The following is a 21,744-nucleotide window of genomic DNA, read 5'->3' on the forward strand; positions in this document are numbered from 1 at the left end:
CTGAACTCATCTTGTTCATCATTTCTTATGATGCATTAGTATTTCATTACAACCATATAACACAACTTGTTTTTGATCTTTTTGGGATAAAGACACACTATTGGTATTGCTGGCTCAAAAGGTCTACATAGTTTCATGGCCCCTTGGGTGAAGTCAGATATGTATAGTTTCATGACTCCTTGGGTGTAGTTCCATATTACTCTTCAGAATGGCTATATCAGTTCACAGTTTCATCAATGGTACCTTAGTTTCTCAATTTTCCCACATTCCCTTCCACATTTATCATTTTCCATATTAGCCACTCTGGCATGATGTACGCCATTGAAATCTTGAGGAGAAATAAGAATGTTTGGAACAGCCATTGTGGGCACTAGGATAGCAGGGAACATTTCCATCATTTTATTATTATAGAGCCATATCCCATTTCCTAAAAAAAAAAATTAAAACCCTTACCTTCCATCTTAGAATTGATAGTACGTATTGGTTCTAAGGTTGAATAGAGGTAAAGGCTAAGCAATGGGGATTAAGCGATTTGCCCAGGGTCATATAGCTAGGAAGTGTCAGAGACCAGTTTTGAACCCCAAGTCCTCCTTACTCCAGGCCTGGTATTTTATCTACTGTGCTACCTAGCTGCCCCTGAACATAAATTTGTAATGGACCCAGACAGCATAGTTTTATGATTTCTTCCAACTCTTCAGCAGAAAGTAGATGAAGTAGTAGAAGTAGTGAAGGAGGTAGATGATAGAAATAACCCAAGGTTGGAATTTGGCAAGGCATGATTGGTGATAGGACAAGAACAAGTGTATTCACTAATGGGCTGAGTTAGATAAGGAAGGAGAGCATAGCCAGTGTAGTAATGGTGGGATTGAAGATTATGGTTAGATTAAAGAACAAGATTAGGGGTATAAGGGAAGATAAAATGATTAACGAATATGATAATATAATGTCCAGAGCTTGGTAGAGAACTACCAGACAATAGTTGACTTGCTTATTTATAAGTCATGTGAAAACAAGAATTGGCTCCAGGACACATACCGTGCATAAAATATGGGCTTGGGACCTGCTTGGTGTTCATGATGGAGGGTGAATAAATGAAGAATGGATGACTCAATGGAAAGGTAGCCACTGAGATCTTGGACTTTTGGGTATAGTAAAGAACTTAACAGGGCAGAATTTCCCATTTTCCTCCAAGAAAACCATAACTTTTTTGAGCAGATTCTTAAGAGAAAGTTTCATGAAATAGAAAAGTTGGGTTAAATGGGATTGTTTACATAGAGTAGGTTTAGGAAGATGTAAATGGCAAGGAAAACATCAGAGGAGGGATGAGTATGGTAAGAAACAACAGTTGCATTTAGTATGTAGCTTTTAGGGGGAGGGTTAAATTAACATAAACAGCTTTTGAATGTGAAAGCTATTTAGTCTTATTTAATAACATTACTTTCTCTTTGAGGACTTCTGCCTTTGAGATGAAAAATCCAAATTATTTATCATTTGAGTACTACTTAATTTGTTATGTGAATCTGTACTTGTTTATATATATCTATATATTACATACATATACATATATTCCTTTATAACTAAATCTTTTATATATGAAAGTCCTATATCCTCAGATATTAAGTTCCTTGAGCACAAGGAGTTTGCTTTCTCTTTCTTTTGTATCTTTTTATAGTGTCTAGAACTTGTGTCCTTACACATAATGGTTTCTTATTTTAAAGAAATTGTTAATTGAATAATGATGGCAATGATGTCCATTAGAGAATGCTTATAAGGAGTTAACATGCAGATTGATTAAGAGAAACAAACAACAAATTTAAAGGTATTTATTGACATTCTTGACATATCTCATTTAAATTTTTTTGGGTTCTTTTATTTACAGAGTCCAACACTCACCTACTTTTAAAGAAGTGAAGGTACAGCTTTTAGAAGATGCAAGTACAATAAAAGATCCTGTTTCTGTGGAGATGAGATCATCATCCAGTGGAATTGATTCTGCTTCAACTGTGGCAGCAGCAACAGCAGCTGCCATTGCGACAGCAGCTCCACTGATAAAAGTAGGCTTCTGTAGAAATCCTTTCCCTCAGACTTATAATTACTATAAATTTAGAAAACATATTTCTAAAAGACAATACACAGATTGTTGTGTCCCACTTCTGACCTAGAAGGGTTTTTATTTTTCAATCCTTACTTTCCATATTAGATTGATTAGAATCAATACTGTGTATTGGTTTCAAGGCAGAAGAGTGATAAGGGCTAGGCAATGGGGGTTAAGTGACTTCCCCAGGATCATACAGTTGGGAATTGTCTGAGGTCAAATTTGAACCTAGGACCTCCTGTCTCTAGGCCTGGCTCTCAATCCACTGAGCCACCCAGATGCCCCTCCAACATTTTAAAAAGAATTTTGGGTCCTGAATTCTCTTCCTCCCTCCTTACTTCTCTATGCCCACCCCCTACTGAGATGTTAAGCATTATGATATAGATTTTACAATATTATTTTTCCAAAATAATCCTTTTGTTGAAGGGGGGACTTAAATAACAAAAAAAATCTAAAAAAAGAAAATGAAAAAAGTGTGCTTTAGTCTGGATTCTTTCTCTGGAAGTAGATGACATTTTTTATCATGAGTCCTTTGGGATTGTTTTTGGTCATTCTATAGCTGAGAATAGCTAAGTCAATCACAGTTGTTCATCATACAGTATTGCTGTCATTTGTACAGTGTTCTCCTGGTGCTGTTTGCTTCACTCTGCTTCAGTTTGTGAAGTTTTACCAGGTTTTTCTGACCTCCTGTTTCTCATTTCTTATAGCACAACAGTATTCCATTACAATCATAGTTACTCAGCCATTTCCCAATTGATGTATTCGCTCGCTTTTGTGTTCTTTACCTCTACAAAAAGGGTTGCTTTAATTATTTTTGTACATAGAGAGGGCCTTTTATTTTTTTTTGAAACTATTTGGGATACAAATATAGTAATGATATTGCTGGGTCAAAGAGTGAGTATGTTTTATAGTTCTTTGGGTACAGATCTATCTCTGCCTCATCCTTTAGTTATTAATGTTTTTTCCTCCACCTTGAGTTTTTGTTGTTTTCTTTGTATATGTTCATATTTAATTAATTTGTATACATATTGTTTTTCCCAGTTGATTGAGGCCATGGACTGCTTTTTATTTGAATGTGTGTTTGTATCCTTAGTTCCTGGCACTTTAAGCATCTATGTGCTTATTAGCACATAGATGCTTAAAAATACTTTTTGGTTTAGATTAGAATGAAAATTTCTTCCAAAATTCAACTTCCATTGACTAGTTAGTTATAATTGTTTTTCATTTGTTTCTATTGTCTAAATTAAATCTCTTTTTAAAGCATAATGTTTAACACTTTCCTCTCTTCATTCCAACTTTCTACCTTTAATGCATCTCTTTTTTTCCACTCATAGTTACGTGTTTGGGCCTTCATTGTCTCAAACCTGGATTAATGTGATAAATTTCTAGTCGGTCTTCCTGATTTAATTCTCTCCTTCTAGCTATCCTAATCTCAGTAGTCAAAATCATCTTCCTAACTTATAGTTCTGACCATGTTAGTCCCTACTCAATGAGCTTCAGTGATTCACTTTTACCTGTAGAATCAAATATGAAATTACTTCCAGGGTCAAGTATAAAATCCTGTCTTTGACTTTATATCTTGGTCCTTTTATGCCTTTACAGTCTTTTTGCCCTTTATTTCTCTCAATGTTCTTTATGATCTGTTAACACCATTCTACTTGTTGTTCCTTAGACATGACACTTTATGTTCAACTCTGTGCCATAGCTTTGGTGGTTTCCCAAACCTAGAATGCTCTGCCCCTTCACCTTTACCTCCTAGTTTTCCTGGTTTCTTATGACTCAAGTCCCATCTTCTGTCTTTCTGATTTAAGATTGCTCAGTCCCCCTTGTTCCCCTGGCTCCAGCCAAAAAATACCTAGTGCCTTCCTTTTGAGGTTACTCTCCATTTACAATTTATATATCTTGTTGGGACATATTTGTTTGAGTGCTGTTTTCTTCATTACAACTCTATTCCCTTGAGGGCAGGGGTTCTGTTCTTTTTTTTTTTTGTATTTGTTTTTTGAAAACCCTTACCTTCCATCTTGGAGTCAATACTGTGTAAGAGTGGCAAGGACTAGGCAATTGGGGTTAAGTGACTTGCCCAGGGTCACACAGCTGGGAAGTGTCTGAGGCCAGATTTGAACCTAGGACCTCCTGTCTCTAGGCCTGGCTCTCAATCCACTGAGCTACCCAGCTGCCCAGGGGTTATATTCTTGTCTATTGTATATCCCTTATATTTAGCACAGTGCCTGATACATAGTAAGTGGTTAATAAAAGACTGTTTCCCTTCTAGAGATGGGAAGATAGTGGATGTCAATGCACTGAGATGGGAGATAGTAGTAGAGATAGATGTGTGAAGAAAAGAGTATGGTGTAAGAAAAATGGAAAGGTCTGAATGGGTCAATTGCAAGCTTTAAATGCCACACACTATTTTCTTTTTGATATTAGAGATGGAAGAAAGCCTCAGGAGTTTTTTTAAAAATTAATTTATTTAGTTAATTTAGAACATTATTCCTTGGTTAAAATAATCACATTATTTCCCTCCCTCCACTTCACCCACCCTTCCCACAGCCGATGTGCAATTTCTTTGGGTATTATTTGTGTCCTTGATCAGCATCTATTTCCATGTTGTTGGTGTTTGCATTAGGATATTGATTTAGAGTCTACCTCCCCAGCCATATCCCCTCGACCCATGTATTCAAGCAGTTGTTTTTCATCTGTGTTTCTACTCCCATAGTTTTTCCTCTGAATGTGGATAGTGGTTTTTCTCATAGATTTCTCCAAGTTATTCAGAATCATTGCATTGTCCCTAATGGAGAAGTCCATTACATTCAATTGTATCATAGTGTATCAGTCTCTGTGTACAATGTTCTCCTGGTTTTTGTTATGAAAATTGTTTCCCAATTTGTTGCTTCCCTTCTAATTTTGGATGCATTAGTTTTGTTTGTACAAAAACTTTTTAATTTGATGTAATCAAAATTATTGATTTTACATTTTGTGATTTTTTTTTCTAGCTCTTGCTTGCTTTTAAAGTCTTTCCTTTCCCAAAGATCTGACATGTATACTATTCTGTGTTCACCTAATTTTCTTATAGTTTCCTTCTTGATATTCAGGTCATTCACTCATTTTGAGTTTATCTTGGTGTAGGGTGTGAGATGTTGATCCAAACCTAATCTCTCCCATTACTGTCTTCCAATTTTCCCAGCAGTTTTTATCAAATAGTGGATTTTGGTCCCAGCTGGGATCTTTGGGCTTATCATAGACTGTCTTGCTGAGGTCATTTACCCCAAGTCTATTCCACTGATCCTCCTTTCTGTCTCTTAGCCAGTACCAAATTGTTTTGATGACCACTGCTTTCTAGTATAGTTTGAGATCTGGGGCTGCAAGTCCTTCTTCCTTTGCATTTTTTTTTCATGATTTCCCTGGATATCCTTGATCTTTTGTTCTTCCAAATGAACTTTGTTTTGGATTTTTCTAATTCAGTAAAAAAGTTGTTTGGTAGTTCAATTGGTATGGCACTAAATAAGTAAATTAATTTGGGCAGGATTGTCATTTTTATTATGTTTGCTCATTCTACTCATAAGCAATCAATGTTTTTCCAATTGTTTAGATCTAGTTTTAGTTGTATGAAGAGTGTTTTGTAGTTGTGTTCATATAGTTCCTGTGTTTGTCTTGGTAGATAGATTCCTAAGTATTTTATATATTGTCTAGGGTGATTTAAAATGGAATTTCTCTTTCTAATTCTTGCTGCTGAAATGGGTTGGAGATATATAGAAATGCTAATGATTTATGCGGATTTATTTTGTATCCTGACTTTGCTAAAGTTGTTGATTATTTCAGCTAGCTTTTTGGTTGATTCTCTAGGACTCTTTAAGTAGACCATCATATCATCTGCAGAGTGATAGCTTGGTCTCCTCATTGCCTCTTTTTTAAATTTTTTAAACCCTTACCTTCCCTCTTGGAGTCAATACTGTGTATTGGTTCCAAGGCAGAAGAGTGGTAAGGGCTAGGCAATGGGGGTCAAGTGACTTGCCCAGGGTCACACAGCTGGGAAGTGCCTGAGGCCAGATTTGAACCTAGGACCTCCTATCTCTAGGCCTGGCTCTCAATCCACTGAGCTACCCAGCTGCCCCCGCCATCACATTGCCTCTTTTAATACCTTCAATTTCTTTTTCTTCTCTAATTGCTACTGCTAGTGTTTCTAGTACAATATTAAATAATAAAGGTGATAATGGGCATCCTTGTTTGACTCCTGATCTTATTGGGAAGGCTTTGAGTTTTTCCCCATTGCAGATGATGTTTGCTGATGGTTTTAGGTATATACTGTTTATTATTTTTAGGAAAGACCCTTCTATTCCTATACTTTCTATTGTTTTCAATAGGAATGGGTGTTGTATTTTGTCAAAGGTGCACAAAAAGCATCTATTGAGATAATCGTGATTTTTGTTGGTTTGCTTGTTTATATGGTCAATTATGTGGATGGTTTTCCTAATATTGAACCATCCTTGCATTCCTGGTATGAATCCTACCTGATCGTAGTTGATAACCCTTGTGATGACTTGCTGGAGTCTTTTTGCTAGTATCCTATTTAAAATTTTTGCATCTATGTTCATTAGGGAGATGGGCCCATAGTTTTCTTTCTCTTTTTTTGACCTGCCTGGCTTTGGAATCAGAACCATATTTATGTTACAAAATGAATTTTGTAGAACTCCTTCTTTGTTTATTTTGTCAAATAATTTGTATAATATTGAGATTAGTTGTTCTTTGAATGTTTGATAGAAATAATTTGTGAATCCATCTGGACCTGGGGATTTTTTCTTAGGGGGAGATCTTTGATGGCTTGTTTAATTTCTTTTTCTGATTTAGGATTGTTTAGGTAGTCTAGTTCTTCCTCTGTTAGTCTAGGCAATTTATATTTTTGTAAGTATTCGTCCATATCACCTAGATTGCCATATTTGTTGCCATATAGTTGGGCATAATAGTTTTTAATGATTGCCTTAATTTCCTCCTCATTAGAGGTGAGGTCTCCTTTTTCATCTTGGATACTGTCAATTTGGTTTTCTTCTTTCCTTTTTTTAATTAGATTGACCAGTACTTTGTCTATTTTATTTTTTTTCAAAGTACCAGCTTCTAGTCTTATTTATTAAATCAATAGTTCTTTGACTTTCAATTTTATTAATTTCTCTTTTGATTTTTTAGGATATCTAATTTAGTCTTCATCTGAGGATTTTTAATTTGTTCACTTTCTAGTTTTTTAATTTACATGCCCAATTCATTGACCTCTGCCCTCTCTAGTTTGTTAATATATGAACTCAAGGATATAAATTTGCCCCTGAGTACTGCTTTGGCTGTATCCCATAGATTTTGAAAGGATGTCTCATCATTGTCATTTTCTTCAATGAAATTATTAATTGTTTCTATGATTTGCTTTTTAACTAACCGGTTTTGGAGAATCATATTGTTTAATTTCCAATTAATTTTTGATTTACTTCTTCATGTACCCTTACTGAGGTGCTCTTGCTCCTCTCATTTTTATTTTTGGTTTTGAGGTTTTCTGTCAGTCTTCCCTCTTGGAGCTTTTTCAGGAGATCTCTTAGTGCAGTCTGTCAGAGAGGGGTGTTGGAGCTTGAGCTTCCCTGTCCTCTGGAAGCTTTGATTGGATTAAAGTCCAGCAGTCTGTGGGGGAGGGGTGTTGGAGCTTGAGCTTCCCTGACCTCTGAAGACTTTTTATGGGATTAAGTCCAGCTGGGTTGGGCTGGATGTGCCCTGAGGCCAAAACCTCCTGGAAGGCTGGAGCAATATGGAGGAGATGTGATAATGCTGCCCGCTCTGCGCTCCCTCTCAAGCTCCTTCCCCACCACCTGTGTTTCTTGCCTGAGACTGGCACAGCCTTGCCCTCAGGGTACTCCCTCCAGACCAACACCTTTGCCCCCCCAGAGGTTCCTGCTGCCGGTGGAGGCTTAGCATTCTCAGTGGGGGGAGTGTTCCTGGGACCTTCGTTCTCCCTTCCCCTTAAACCCAAGTGTTCTCAAATTCTTGTTCTGGGGGGGGGCGTACCTTTTGAATTGAGTCCAGCAGGAGGGTCCTTGGCTCTGTGTTGTTGTTAGGTTTGATTTTCAGTCCCCTAGGAGCATTTAGTTTGTAATTGTTAAAGAGGGGTTTTCAGAGGTCTGTACTTTCTCTGATTCTACGCCGCCATCTTGACCTGAAGCCTCAGGAGTTTTGTAAAAACCACTTTGGCAGCTATGTGGAGGATGAATGAATTGAGGGATGAGTGACCAAAATAGAGCCTATTGGGATCATTTAGGACAGTGGTGATAAAGACCTGGACTAGGGTAGTTGTGGTAGGATTATAAGAAGAATAATGGTGTATGGGGTGCTCAAGGAGGAGTAGTATCTCTGGTATGGAGGGCTTGTCATGCCCTCCTAGGGCAGCTCTCCAACCTCTGACCCTCACCTGACACCCAGTTCTCACTTGTGGCTCCCAGTAGCTGCTAGCATGTAGCAGCTGCCACACCCCGGGGAATGGCTTTGACAGGCCGGCTAAACCTTGTAAGGGTAGCCATTGGGTCGTAGACCCCTGGTGAACCAAGGCTTTGCTCACCCAGCATGTGAAGACTGTTTCGGCAGAACAGACAGAAGGAACCAATAAGAAGGTTCAACAGCTGAGAGGGCGACGCAGCAAAGCACTGTGGAGTGCTTAGGGCGTGTTGGAGCACAAAAGACAACACTACCATCCAATGCAGCTGAGGAATTCTCCAGGTGTAACGATTTTTTGTGCCAATGGACCCAGGCTTCCAACGCTGAGAGAGTGGGGCTGTCTCCGTGCATTGACTTTTCCACTTAAATCTCCTTCACGCACACGTGTTTTTGTGCACACTCATCTACATCACAGATGAAGGCACACAGACAATCGTCATCCTTGGTTACCGAGTGACTACTACTATAAGAAACATGTGAGCTTTTGCACTGACTGTCAAATACCCTCCCTTCTTATCATCAACTTCTTTTCCTTTTAACAACTCAACTGCCATGTTCTATGAGAAGCCTTTCTCTCCTCCATTTTCAGACCTCAATTTCTAGTGCCATCCCTTCCAAAGCTACCTTATATTTAATTACTTTATATAGGTTTATATTCATTCATTATATACTTTATTCTATAAAAGGTATGGATGGAGAGACATGTACTAAATATATACAAAATACATGCAAATATATATATTTAATGTGTTGTTAATAAATGGTGATCTGGTCATTTAACTTACTACAAAAAGTTCTGATTATGCTATATTTTTCTTGTTTTAGGTACAGAGTGATTTGGAAGCCAAAGTTAATTCTGTTTCAGAATTACTCAATAAACTCCAGGAGACAGATAAACAATTAAGATGTGTTGCTGAGCAGCAGAAAAACATTAAAGCCCAGACTGAGAGATCTTGTTGTCAAGACCATAAGAATCAGTTTGATGTAATTATTGGACACCACCTTAGGCATCTTGAAAAAATACAACAGCAACAGTTAGATATCCAGGTATCCTAATTCATACTAGACTATGGTGTTGTATTGTGTTACTTTATTATCTCAAATTTATAAATAACCATTATTAAAAATCTCTAATGAGATATTACAGATAACCAGTTTTAATTCCTATAGTTACTATATCTACTAATGTGCAAAACATTAATATGTAAAAGAATCTGAGGGAGGAGTTCATCCCAGGCATGCACATTGCTTTGAGCCAGTGTCAGGGGTAGGAAATAGGAGTCTCAAATTCAGGAAAAGCTACTAAATAATTTGGCTGTAATATAGATTACGTGAAAGAAAATAGTATAAAATAAGGTCACTTGAAAATCTTACCACAGTATCAGCAAGGCTTTTCTTATAATCATGATGTATAGCAGTTATCTGTGTACTGTTAAGGCATATGATTGTTCTGCATCAGCTTGGTATCAGATTTGATCTGACCGTATAGATTTCGATCAGATCTAAATGAGACACTAAACATCTCACATTCAATAGGAACGTATATTTGACAATGTTATAGAAAGGATATCCAGGAGGGATTTGGTATTGGTTTGGCTAGGCAAAGCTTTCTTGATTCCACCTTTTTCATAGTTAGAAGCATGTGTCATACCCAAGGAATAAACTAACTCTTGTGCTACACTTTTGTCCTTGGGTAGTCAGATAGTTATGTCAGTAGCTTAAACTTGTGTTTCTTGGATCAAGTAAATTTTATTGCCTTCTCCAGAAAAAAAAAAAACCTTACCTCATGTGCAGTAAATATTGTTCTAAAAGATCCCACGTCTTTGTGGCAAGGTCCTCATGGTCTTCTAGGGGACCTTCCATCATTTAAATGACCTTAGGACCACTACTGGATAACTCAGAACTTGGTGAAGCAAGAAGGTTGGCCTGGACGGGGCCGAAAGGAGAGCTTAGTCCAAGTAAAAGAAAAGCAAAGACAGATAATAAGCAATGGAAGAATTTCCTGAAGTGGCGCAACAGAGAACAAAAAATCTAGGCTTTGTCTTTTCCTTTGGAAAGGCTTGAGATTTAAATCTCATTAACCATGTTTATATAGTGAGAGAGATCAAGTATTTGTGGGTCATAGTGGGTTTCCTGATGCCAAATCGGTAGAAACCTCACCAGAGACATGAGGGACACATCATAGATGAGGATACTTGGGTGTTGCTACAAGTACTCATTCTAGGTTGGTCATCTATAGCAGATGTCCAGCTCATAGTCCAGTGCTACCCAGATTAAAATCTAATTGGGAAATGTTTGACATCTGACTATTAAATGTATTTTGCTTCATTTTTTTTGAAAAATGTATTTTCTAAGGGGATTTGTCTGATTATAAGTTGGGAATTATCTGTGGTTACAAAATAGTGGTGATCTCCTCCCAAACTAATATTTTTAAAAAGAAAGTCATAAAACAATTTTGTCTTCTAGAACCATTTAATTACCTCTGCACTAAACCCTGGCAGATTCCAGTCTTTTAATATGCCGTCTTCCAATCCAGTAGAAAAATCATTTGTAAAATCAGAACTTCGTCCTCTTAGCAGTAACCATTCTTCACATCATAGACACACAGAGCTTCCTAGTCAAGGTAAATGCTGTTAAATTTGTGAGTCTTGTATGATAGTGATTTGGTTCTCAGCATTGATGAATATCATTTTCATTAAATTTATGTTCTTTTTTTCTTCTTGCTTTCTAGCCCTATTTTTCCATATCAACATATAGCAACTGACAGTAATATTGTGTTAATTAGCTTATATGCTGCCTTTTTGATGCTTCACAAGATAAGTTTTCTTATCTTTTGTGTATGTTTAATCAACAAGTATTTTTCATTGGGCACTGTGTTATGTTTTGGAGTTAGAAGTACAAAGAATGAAGCAATCTTTACTTTCAAGAAGCTATTAAGACTTCTTAGGTGAAAAAAGAAGATGTAAATTCCAGTTCATGCAATTAAAAGTGATACCACAGCAAATGAATGAATTTATGAGCTGATTAGACGGACTATTAACATTAATGTAGATCACAGGTTACATATACACTGTCTTATCCTTTGTGACTTGTCTATGTCCTCACAGAAATCTCTCTGAACTAGTTATTTTCTTCTTAGTCTTTTTACATTTTGTAGGTACTAGTGCAACATTCAAATCTGCCTCACCCTTGTTGATAATATTGATTATGGCTCCATAAAATTCTTCTTTGTTTTCAAAGACTGTAGTGGTGGAGTTTAAACTCAGAAGGCTTGATCTAGGGGTATGCTGAGGCCAGTTCTAATGAAAATCAGCAAGTGCTATGGATTAGATTTTTTGTTTAGATTTAAGAAATTATCATATAGATTAAACTTAAAAGTGTGTATACATACTTTTCCTTTTCTACTCTCCCGTGTCCATCTCCCCCATCTCCCCCCCCCCCCCCCCCCCGGCCAGTCTGTTAAAACATTTACCAGCATCCTACAGTGCTCTTTATAAGTTTTTTTTGAGGTAAACAGTAGTAGAAAGCTCAGGGAATGGAGTTCTCGCCAGACTAGGGGCCTGATGACTCCAAGGCAGTAGTGTCAAAATCAGATTAGAAATGAATCTCCTCCAGCAGGCAGTATATTGATTTAGAAAACCACAAATTATCTATGTTTTACTGTATTTTTATTGATTTTGTTAAAACATTTCCTGGTTACATTTTAATCTGCCTTAAGCCACTGCAGAATCTTTTTGACCTGGGAAATTTCAAACTTCTGATATTAGGTTAACAACAACAATGGACATAAATAGAAAATTTTAAGGTTTACAGAGTGTTTTGTAGATATCCATTGTTTGATTTGAGCCTTGTAATACCCCTGGCCCAATGATACCAGAAGGACTTCAAGATAAGTCTATCTCTGGGACAGACTGAGTTTGCTATTTAAAGATCAATCCAGGTAATTGAAGAGAAGGCTAGTAGGTTGGCTGATGAATTTTTTGGCTGAAAAAAATTTTAAATGATCCTCATTCTTGCTTGTCCCCCTTCCTTTTCTACAGTGATATTGGTAGAAGAGCAGAGAGGAAAAGCTAATAACTTCAGTTTTTAGACACTCTATAACCATTAACTTAATTTTAGGTACTCTAAAGATTTGATCTTTGGCCAGTGATTTACAGTGACTCAGCAAATTATTGTTAACTACCTTGATATTAGCTTTCTTAGAATAAGTTAAACTACAAGATAAAAGGAGTAGCTAAATGGAAGGTGGTGGCTCAAGGTTCTTTTTGCATAGGCAAACAAAAGAGTCAGTTTCATAATTGATAGTGACTTAAGTGTAAGATGGGTATAGGGGAAGATAGTGGAAAACAAATTTTGAGTTTAAACAAAATTGCCAAAGGTTTGCATATTACTTATTCAAAAGCTCTATGCCGCTCTCTCTCTCTCTCTCTCAAAAAAAAAAATGTATATATATACATAAAACAAATTCTATTTCCTTGAACATGTGATTAGAAGGTGCTGGCCTCCAGTTTCTATCCCCAGTTTTCCCTAAACAACATTACAGAAGTCGAAATTGATCAGGTCTTGACAGCAATTAATTCCTGATTTGTGTCTGTATCCAACCAGATCATTGACTAGTTAGAACAAAGGTCAGTGTCAATATCATCTTTGAAGAAAGGTTAACAGTGGGAAGAAAACTGTACAAATGCAATAGCTTTGACATGACCTTTTCAAATAAACTGTCCTTGCTGAAAAAAGGAAAGTGTAATAAGACAAGATCAATAATCAGAACTGGCCTTTAGATATCATTTTAAAGGTTTCAGGACTTTTTATGTACATTATCTCATTTAAGCCTTACAGCAGTGCTGTGAGATAGTTGTTGCAGGTTTTATAATGCTCCTTTTACAGATGGATTTTAGCAACTTAGATGAAAGCGCACAAAGACAATTGTCATCCTCGGTTTCCGAAATAGGATTTAAACATGCCATCAGTTTACCAGATTATATTAGACAGAAATTTTGACTCATATCTGATCTAAATCAGTTGCCACAGTGAAGAAGCCAAAATGAGTCATCAAACACTTGAGGCAGTGATAATGACAATCAAATGTAACAGAATCCAAACTCATTTACAAAATATTATGGCAGGTAGAGTGGTAGATTATGATCAGTACTGAGTCAGAAAAAAGGTACAAAGTGATGAAAAAATTTCGAAGAAAGCTTAGTATGAAGCCCAAGTCATCTCAGAGAGCAGCATAGATGAACAAATCTGTTACTTCTGTAATGAAGCTTTTTTTTTTTTTAAGTCACTGATGTCAGTTGGACCTTCTTTTTGGACTCAACATGACAATCCCAATGTGCTAAATGAAATGTGAAAAAGGCACTAATGCAGAAAAAGATAGGAAGAATAACTGGATCAGTTTAGGGTTATATAAAGGAAATCCAGGCTAGATAGGAAGCAGGAGAGCAGTTGTACAATTAATATTGTGAAGACAAATTTTAAAAACTTTAAAGAACTGTAGGGGTTAAAATTAATATGGTTTGACTAAATATAAGAGAATGTTTTTATATTCTAATTATTATTATATATTTCATTATTATATTATCACTCAAGTCAAAATGACTTTTTTAGCAGCTTTTATTTACAAAATAGAAGGAAAGAGTAGAGAAATGTGAAAGAGGGTAGAGTAAGCAGTCTAGTTTATCACCTTAAATGTTTTTTCTGTGCCTGGCTTAACTCCACTGGAGGACCCTTAGTTAGAGGGCTGTTTGGCTGGAGGACCCAGTGGTGAATAACCATGTGGCCTCCTCTGGAACAAATCTCTCTAGAAGTCAGGAAAGGAGTTAGCTTTTCACTCACTCATGTTATATTTGAAAGGGGAAGATCCAAGAGTAGTATTACCAAATGATAGAGTCCCAGGTCCATACTGAAGAAAGTCATCCACCAGCCTCCAAAGCCTCAAAAGAGCTTGAAGACCTCATGACAGGAAATTTTGGCCACTTTTAAAGACCCTTATTTATGTCACTTCCTATTCCTTCCTCAACTTAGGGGATCAATTGTTGTCTTTAAATTTGCTTAGGACTTCCCAGGAGGCAGCCAGTTGCTTCTGGAGGTAAAAACCCCTTTAGTAAGTAGTTTGTGGATTTCTCCTACTTTAGGGTTAAGTATGGGTGTGTTCGGTTTTGTTGATTAAATTTAAAAGTAAGCAAGGGGAGAGTTAATCTCATCTTCACAGAATTCATATCAACCTAAAGTGACCAGTCATGGTTCTAAGGGACTCATGTTGCTATCCATCTCCTGACAGAGAAATGATGGATTTAGGGTGTAGAAGATGTGTATATTTTTTGAACACAGCCAGTATAGGATTGTATTTTGCTTGAGTTATGTGTATTTGTTAGAAGAGTTTTGTTTCTTTTTCATTGAGTGAAGAAGGGGAAAGAAAATTAAATTAAAAAAATAGAACAGTGTTTTCAGGACATTTAAACAGGAGATAATGGTTTTAGAAAAATCACAAAAAGGCAATTGCGAATACAGCTATAAATAGTCTGATGTGTACATCTCCTTTTTTTCTTTAAAATATTTGAGAGTGATCTATATAGATATCAGAGTTGTTCTTCATGATGAAAATAAGAAAGAGTAACAAGAAGGATTTTGTGAACAGAATTATATAATATCAGAATTGGAAATATTAAAATTAGAAATGATCTCAGAACTGGAAATTAACCTCAAAAGCCATCTAGTCCTTTTCAGACTTAAAAAGGAATCCCTTCTAGAATATACTTGACAAGCTTTGCCTTGGAGAGCTCTAGGGAGGAGGAGACATTTTTTCTTAAGGTTTCAAAGTCCATTTTGGTTTGTATGATTCTGATGATTAGGAAGTTTTGTCTTATACCAACCCTGAATTTGTTTTTGTATCTTCCTCCTATTGCTCTTATTTATAACGTTTAGGACCAGGTGGAACCAGTCTAATTCATATTCTCTTCAGGTATATAAAATCCACTGAGTTTTCTTATTGACAGTCTATACATACCTAGTTTCTTCAGGCAATTATTGTATGACATGATCTAGACTCTTCACTATCCTAATTGCCTTCCTCTGGATACTTCTCAGCTTATCAATGTTAGGAAGACCTGAGTTTTAATCCTGCTACAGACACTAGAAGTATAACCCTGGATAAGTCACTTAGTCTGTTTCCTCATCTGTAAAATGAAGATAATAGAACCTACCTCATTGGGTTGTTGATCTGTAAAGTACTTTGTAAACCTTAAAGTTCTATACAAATGCTATTTGTTAATTATTATTATTATTCATACTATCAATAACCTAGTAATTATACAGACAAGGAAAAGAATGCCCAGAGAGTTTAAGTGACTTGCCTAAAGTCAGACAACTAATAAGCAGCAGTGGTGGAATTTGAATCTTCTTAATTCTGACTCCAAAACTATTGTTCTTTCCATGCTACCTCTCTATTTCTTCCAGCTATGCTTTTTGTGTTAATGGTTACATATTTATGGTTTGGTTATGTTGCAAAAATATTTAAACAAGGACAGCTTAAAAATGCAAATAGTTTTTATTGCTGAAGTTGCTGTTCCTTTTGCATTTTAGATTCTTTAAAACAAGTTGAAGATTTGGGATATGATAAGCAAAAATCTCCACTTGAGACTCCTGCACCCCGGAAATTTGCTCCTATACCTCTTTCTAAAGATGATAAAATCTCCAAGAGTATAAGACCTGGGGAACAAAAGGAAAGTTTGCAGATATTATCTCGCAAAGGTAATAGACTTGTAATAATTTGCTTGTTATTGTTTTCCTCTCATTTCTCCAATATTGGAAGGTAATTAGAAACACTGGTTGAATCTCAACTCTATACTAAAAATCCCCTATCAATACTTATATCCCTGCATTCATCTTTATAATAGTTGTGGTCTTTTATTTGTGACAAGGAAATCACTTTAAAAGACTGATATATATTAATTTAGGGTCACCAAGGAATTCAGCTATATAATTCCTTAATGAAAACTCAAGTCAGCAGTCAACCTTTTATGGAGTTTAATTACAAACAGGAGGAAGAAAGGTATTAGAGATAGAGAGAGAGAGGGAGAGAGAAAGGGGAGAGAAGGGAATAGGGCTTAAATACCCCTTCTGTTTAGGCTGGGCCAAAAGGCCCAAGCCCTTAGATAGCTGAGGCAAAGAAAAGAGATCCGTCCCTATCACTCACGTGACCAAAATGGAGAAACAGTCTCAGGGGCCTCCACCTCCAGCTTCCTTCAGAGCAAGCTTCTCAGAGCACAACCTCTCAGAGCAAAAAACTCTCCAACCAACCCCTTCCAGTCCTCAGACCCAGCTATCTTTAAGGAAACCATCCAAGTTCCCTCCCCTCAGTTCTCACATCTACCAATCACTGTCCATGTCTTTCCTGTGCCAATGGTGGCTCTACCTTAACCCAGGACCGCCCAGAGGTCTGTGGCTTTGCACATGTCTGTTGAAGGTCATATTCTCAAATAATTAAATCTTGATCCTTTGCTGCAGCCCTTCCTAAATCCTGTTACCCTGAGTAGGGTGGAGATTGGAATAATTAAATTTTGATCTATGCTGCAGCCCTTCCTAAATCCTGTTAGGACTGAGTAGGGTGGAGATTGTAATTTCCAAGACCTGGTTCTGTCATTCCAAGTATCTCTATTGTATCAATTCTAAAATCAATCATGACTCAAAGAACTTCCTGTTCTATGCTTAAGCATAGGTCAAAGCCCTTTCCATTGTTCAGCAAAAGGTTTCTGTCCTAAAGTAATCTTAAGAAGGGAGGAGGAGGAACCTCCCATGCCAATGGGGTTCCCATTCCAATAGACTATCAGTAAGAAATTTTCTAAGTATGAAATTTCCCAATGGTGAAATTTCCAACATTTATAAGTCTAAGAAATTTTAAGGTTTACATATCATAGCCTTTTTCTGATTACTATTGATCCAGTATCAATGGGAGGCATTTTGCCTTATAGCTCCGATTTTGGAATTGCTTCCTTGATCAGATGAACATATTTGCCTTTCTACCCATATCACACCACTATACTGTGACAGAACCAGCAGCTTTCCTGACTCACCTGACACAGTTTCCTGCCCCATGCAATCTGATTGACTCTAGCTTCTGTGATGGAGCTTCCTGGTCTGGGAGCATAAAAGGCCCCAGTTCCATGTAGTTGGTACCTCTCAATCTAGGTGAGTGCTTGAGACCACATGAGTTACTATACCCTGATAACATACTGACCAGTCTTGTTTTTAGATGAATTTAAAGAGAGTTAAAGCCAGAGAAGCTGAATGTCCTTGTAACCTTGATATACATCCTTTCTAACCTTGATGTACATCCTTGTTGTGTTTGGGTGGAATAAACATCCTGTGTTCAATGGCTCATGAATACTTTTCCCAACCCTTCTTAATTCTAGCAACTTCTCCCTGTTAATTATTTCCTACTTTTGCTGTATATAACTTGTTTTACATATATTTGTTGTCTCATTAGACTGTCAACACCTTGAGGGCAGAGACTGTCTTTTGTCTCCTTGTGGCCCCTGTACTTAATACAGTATTTGGCACTTATTAAGTGCTTGAAAAATGTTTATTGATTGCCTTATTTTGTTTCAAAACAGAACCTGAACTAAGAGGTTTTAAGAGTAACTTAGATGACTTGAACATACAGAGATCTAAAAGCTTGCATTTGACTTATGTTGATTCTTTGTGGATTCTCTGGATTGTTAAAAACAAATATTTGCCTATATACTTTTTTGACAGAGCTATTTGACCTAAATGGAGTCTAATATTGGAGTACTATCATTGTAATTATAACAAAACAATAGAAATATCATGGTTATCATAGACATCTCTAAGAAATATTTTTGCATAATAATTCCTTAGAATTTGGAATACTTCTCTGTGTTTTATTGGTAGAATTGATGTTATTCTTTTAAAAACTTAGCATTCACAGCAAAATGGAAGATCTCATGGAACTTTGAAATTGTCCCTAATAAAAGTATTAGAATTAAACATAATTCTTTAGATGTGGTGACAGAGCACTGTTGGTGAACCTTTTAAGAGATTATGTGCCCAAACTATACCTTCAGGCTGCCTGTGAGCTCCCTACTTTACCCCAGAGAGTGGTGGAGAAAGTGCTTGCATTGGGTTTCTGGGTGGAGGTGCAGGACATGTAAACATTGTCCCCAGGCATAGTAGAGAGGGGGAATGGAGCATATGTGCCATGTCTTCTCCAACATGGGTGTAGAGTCTGGTGAGACTGTCATCTCCCTTTTTCTGGATATTATTCTATTAATTTGACAAATGCCTTTTTGAGAATCCTAGTTATATTGCAGTCCACTAACACCTTTAGGTCTTTGTCACATGATACTATTTAGATAGGTTTTCATTCATTTTGTACTTTTGCTTTTGATTTTTTTTCAGCCCGAGTGTAGGATTTTACATTCATCTTTAATTTACTTCATTAAATTAGAAATATTTCTTGTATAGTATTGGAGAATTGGAGAATTTTGTGGTTAGTAAGCTGGAACTGTAATTTTTGCTTAATTTAAGTTGCTGATTATTAGTTTAGGTAGATATATCTACCTATTGAGGATGTTTTTCCAAGCTAGTGGAAATATATGTGATTACTAAGCACTGAAGAATATTTCTATGATTTAAAAATGTTGCATTATTGGAAAGACTTTTAATTGATTTATAATTTGGGGGCATCTAGAATTGAGTATTTGTGTTATTAAAAAGACACTTCTAAGTATTAACATGTATTCTTAGGAAGAGAAATAGCCAGATGATGTTATCTGATTTAAGAAATGTAATGAAAAGTGAATTAATAAATCTGTCTTGGATTAATTATTTTATAATATCCAAATCTTGCTGGATTTTGAAACCAAATTATTTTTTAATAGTTATAATCCTTGTTATGGAATTTTTTCCTTTAAGTTACCCAGAGCATTACATAGAAGTTACTACATAAATATATTCGGTAGAAATGTCAGTTTTCTTGCTATTTTTGTTTAGTGTTATTGTAAAATAAATGAGTTGATTTTGTATTTCTATTATATTTTAGTTACATAAACTTAGGTCAGATTTTAAATTTTATTAGTTTTTTTAACTAACAAAAGTGTTTAAAACTATTTTTGCTTTTTAGGAAGTGGAAGATTATTGGAGCAGATCCTAAATAGTCAGGACACCCAAGTAACAGAGTCTTCAGAAAGAATATCATTAATCACATCAAGAATGAAGCAGGATTCTGTGAGAAACAGGTAAAAAAGAAACCAAATTAAAGGATGTATTATCTCTTTATCAAAAAGAGTAAAATGGAAAACTGAGACATGATCATCTTTGTAAATTTTATGGAGTTACAGTTCTATAGCTTTGTATTGTGTTATACTTAGATCATTACATTTAGATTAATAAATTGAGAACTGGGAGTAACTGCTGATCCAAATTCTTCATTTTGTAAATGAGGAAACTGAGTCCTTGTGTGGTGAAATGATTTACCTATGACCATAGGCTACTAACTACTGGTAGAGCATGGGATATTAGAATCCATGTCTGAATCCAAATCCCAATTCAGGGCTTTTCCAGAAGTCCTGTTTCCAGAATTCCAGAAGTTGTTCTCTTATCTATTTAGTTCATTTTAACAAACATTTATTATGTGCCTATAATGTGCTAAGGACTATACCAGCTTCTGTGGATGCAAAGTAAGAAATGAAAACAGACTCTATTCTCAGGGAGGCTACATTCTGCTAGGGGAAATAATGTGTATAATGTGCACTGTAATTTTCAGAAAGGAGGAAGGCCCAACAATAAGAAAGGATCAGAAAAAGACTCTTGAAGATTCTGTCAGTTTATCTGAGTTAGGAATTATCACTGGCAGAGATGAAGAGAGATATTTTTCCAAGCATGGGTGGGGATATCCTGTACAAGTATACAGAGGCAAATGATTTTTTAAAAATTTAGAATATTTTTCCATGGTTACATGATTTGTGATTCCTCCCCTCCCTCCCCCCTCCCAAAACTGATAAGCAATTCCACTGGGTTATACATATAACATTGTTCAAAAACCATTTCCATGTTATTGGTATTTGCATTAGAGTGATCCTTTTAACATCAAAACCCCAATCACATCCCTATTGTACTACACGGTCGATCGTATATTTTTCTAATGCATTTCTGGTTCCACAGTTCTTTCTGTGGATGAAGATAGCTTTCTTTCTTCTAAATTCCTCTTGATTGTCCTGGATTATTGCATTGCTGCTAGTAGAAAAGTCCATTACATTTGATTGTGCCATAATGTATCAGTCTTACAGAGACAAATAATGAAACATTTGTGTAAATGGAATAGCAAGTAGCATGTTTTATCTGGGATTTAAGTGAAATCAGTCTGGAAAAATAATTGGGAGCCAGAATGTGAACAGCTTTAAATATGAACCAATAGAATTTATATTTTATTTCCTAGTGTAGATGTTTTTAATCTTTTTGTCACAAACTCTTTGTCTGGCTAATAAGTCTTTGTACAACTCAGAATAATTTTTTTTTAAACCCTCTGTTTTAGTATCAGTTCTAAGGCAGAAGAGTGGTAAGGACTAAGCAATTGGGATTAAATGACTTGCCCAGGGTCACACAGGTAGGAAGAATCTGAGGCCATATTTGTACTCAGGGCCTCCTGTATCCAGGCCTAGGGCTCTATTGTGTTAACTAGCTGCCCCTCAGAACAATATGTTGTTTTTTTTTTAAATTTTAATTTTTAAACCCTTATCTTCTGTTTTAGAATCAATACTGTTTTTGGTTCTAAGGCAGAAGAGTGGTAAGGGCTAGGCAATGAGGGTTAAGTCACTTGCCCAGAGTCACACAGCTGGGAAGGGTTTGAAGTTAGATTTGAACCTAGGGCCTCCTGTCTCTAGGCCTGGCTATCAATTCACTGAGCTACCCAGCTGCCCCCTTATACTTTTTTTGAAGTTTACTCCATCTTTGTACCTTAAACTGTATCATCTAAATGGTTAATCTTAAATTCTTTAAATCCCTTCTGTGGAGGCACAGCCAAGGAGATGGAATAACAGAAAGCAGTACAGCAATATCCTACCCCATACTCCTCCAAACTTCTAGAAAATGAACCAGACCAAATCCTGATGGGAAAAGTGAAGAAAAGTCACAGTGATTCATTTTTCTGTCTTAGTTTTGGCACAGAGAGA

General features: G+C 36.3%; 1 protein-coding gene across 2 annotated transcripts in view; it reads left to right on the forward strand.

The window, feature by feature from the left end:
- KIAA0586 (KIAA0586 ortholog) overlaps positions 1-21,744 on the forward strand; it is a 157,409-nt gene that overhangs the window by 15,128 nt on the left and 120,537 nt on the right. For both annotated transcript variants that reach the window (XM_056810816.1, XM_056810815.1), the window contains exons 6-10: positions 1,880-2,054; positions 9,380-9,601; positions 11,021-11,177; positions 16,139-16,306; positions 19,698-19,812. In XM_056810816.1, the coding sequence (XP_056666794.1) occupies positions 1,880-2,054; positions 9,380-9,601; positions 11,021-11,177; positions 16,139-16,306; positions 19,698-19,812 (837 nt within the window). The remainder of the gene's footprint in view (positions 1-1,879; positions 2,055-9,379; positions 9,602-11,020; positions 11,178-16,138; positions 16,307-19,697; positions 19,813-21,744) is intronic.

This window comes from Monodelphis domestica, chromosome 1 (genome assembly GCF_027887165.1).
Source record: "Monodelphis domestica isolate mMonDom1 chromosome 1, mMonDom1.pri, whole genome shotgun sequence".
Lineage (NCBI taxonomy): Eukaryota > Metazoa > Chordata > Mammalia > Didelphimorphia > Didelphidae > Monodelphis > Monodelphis domestica.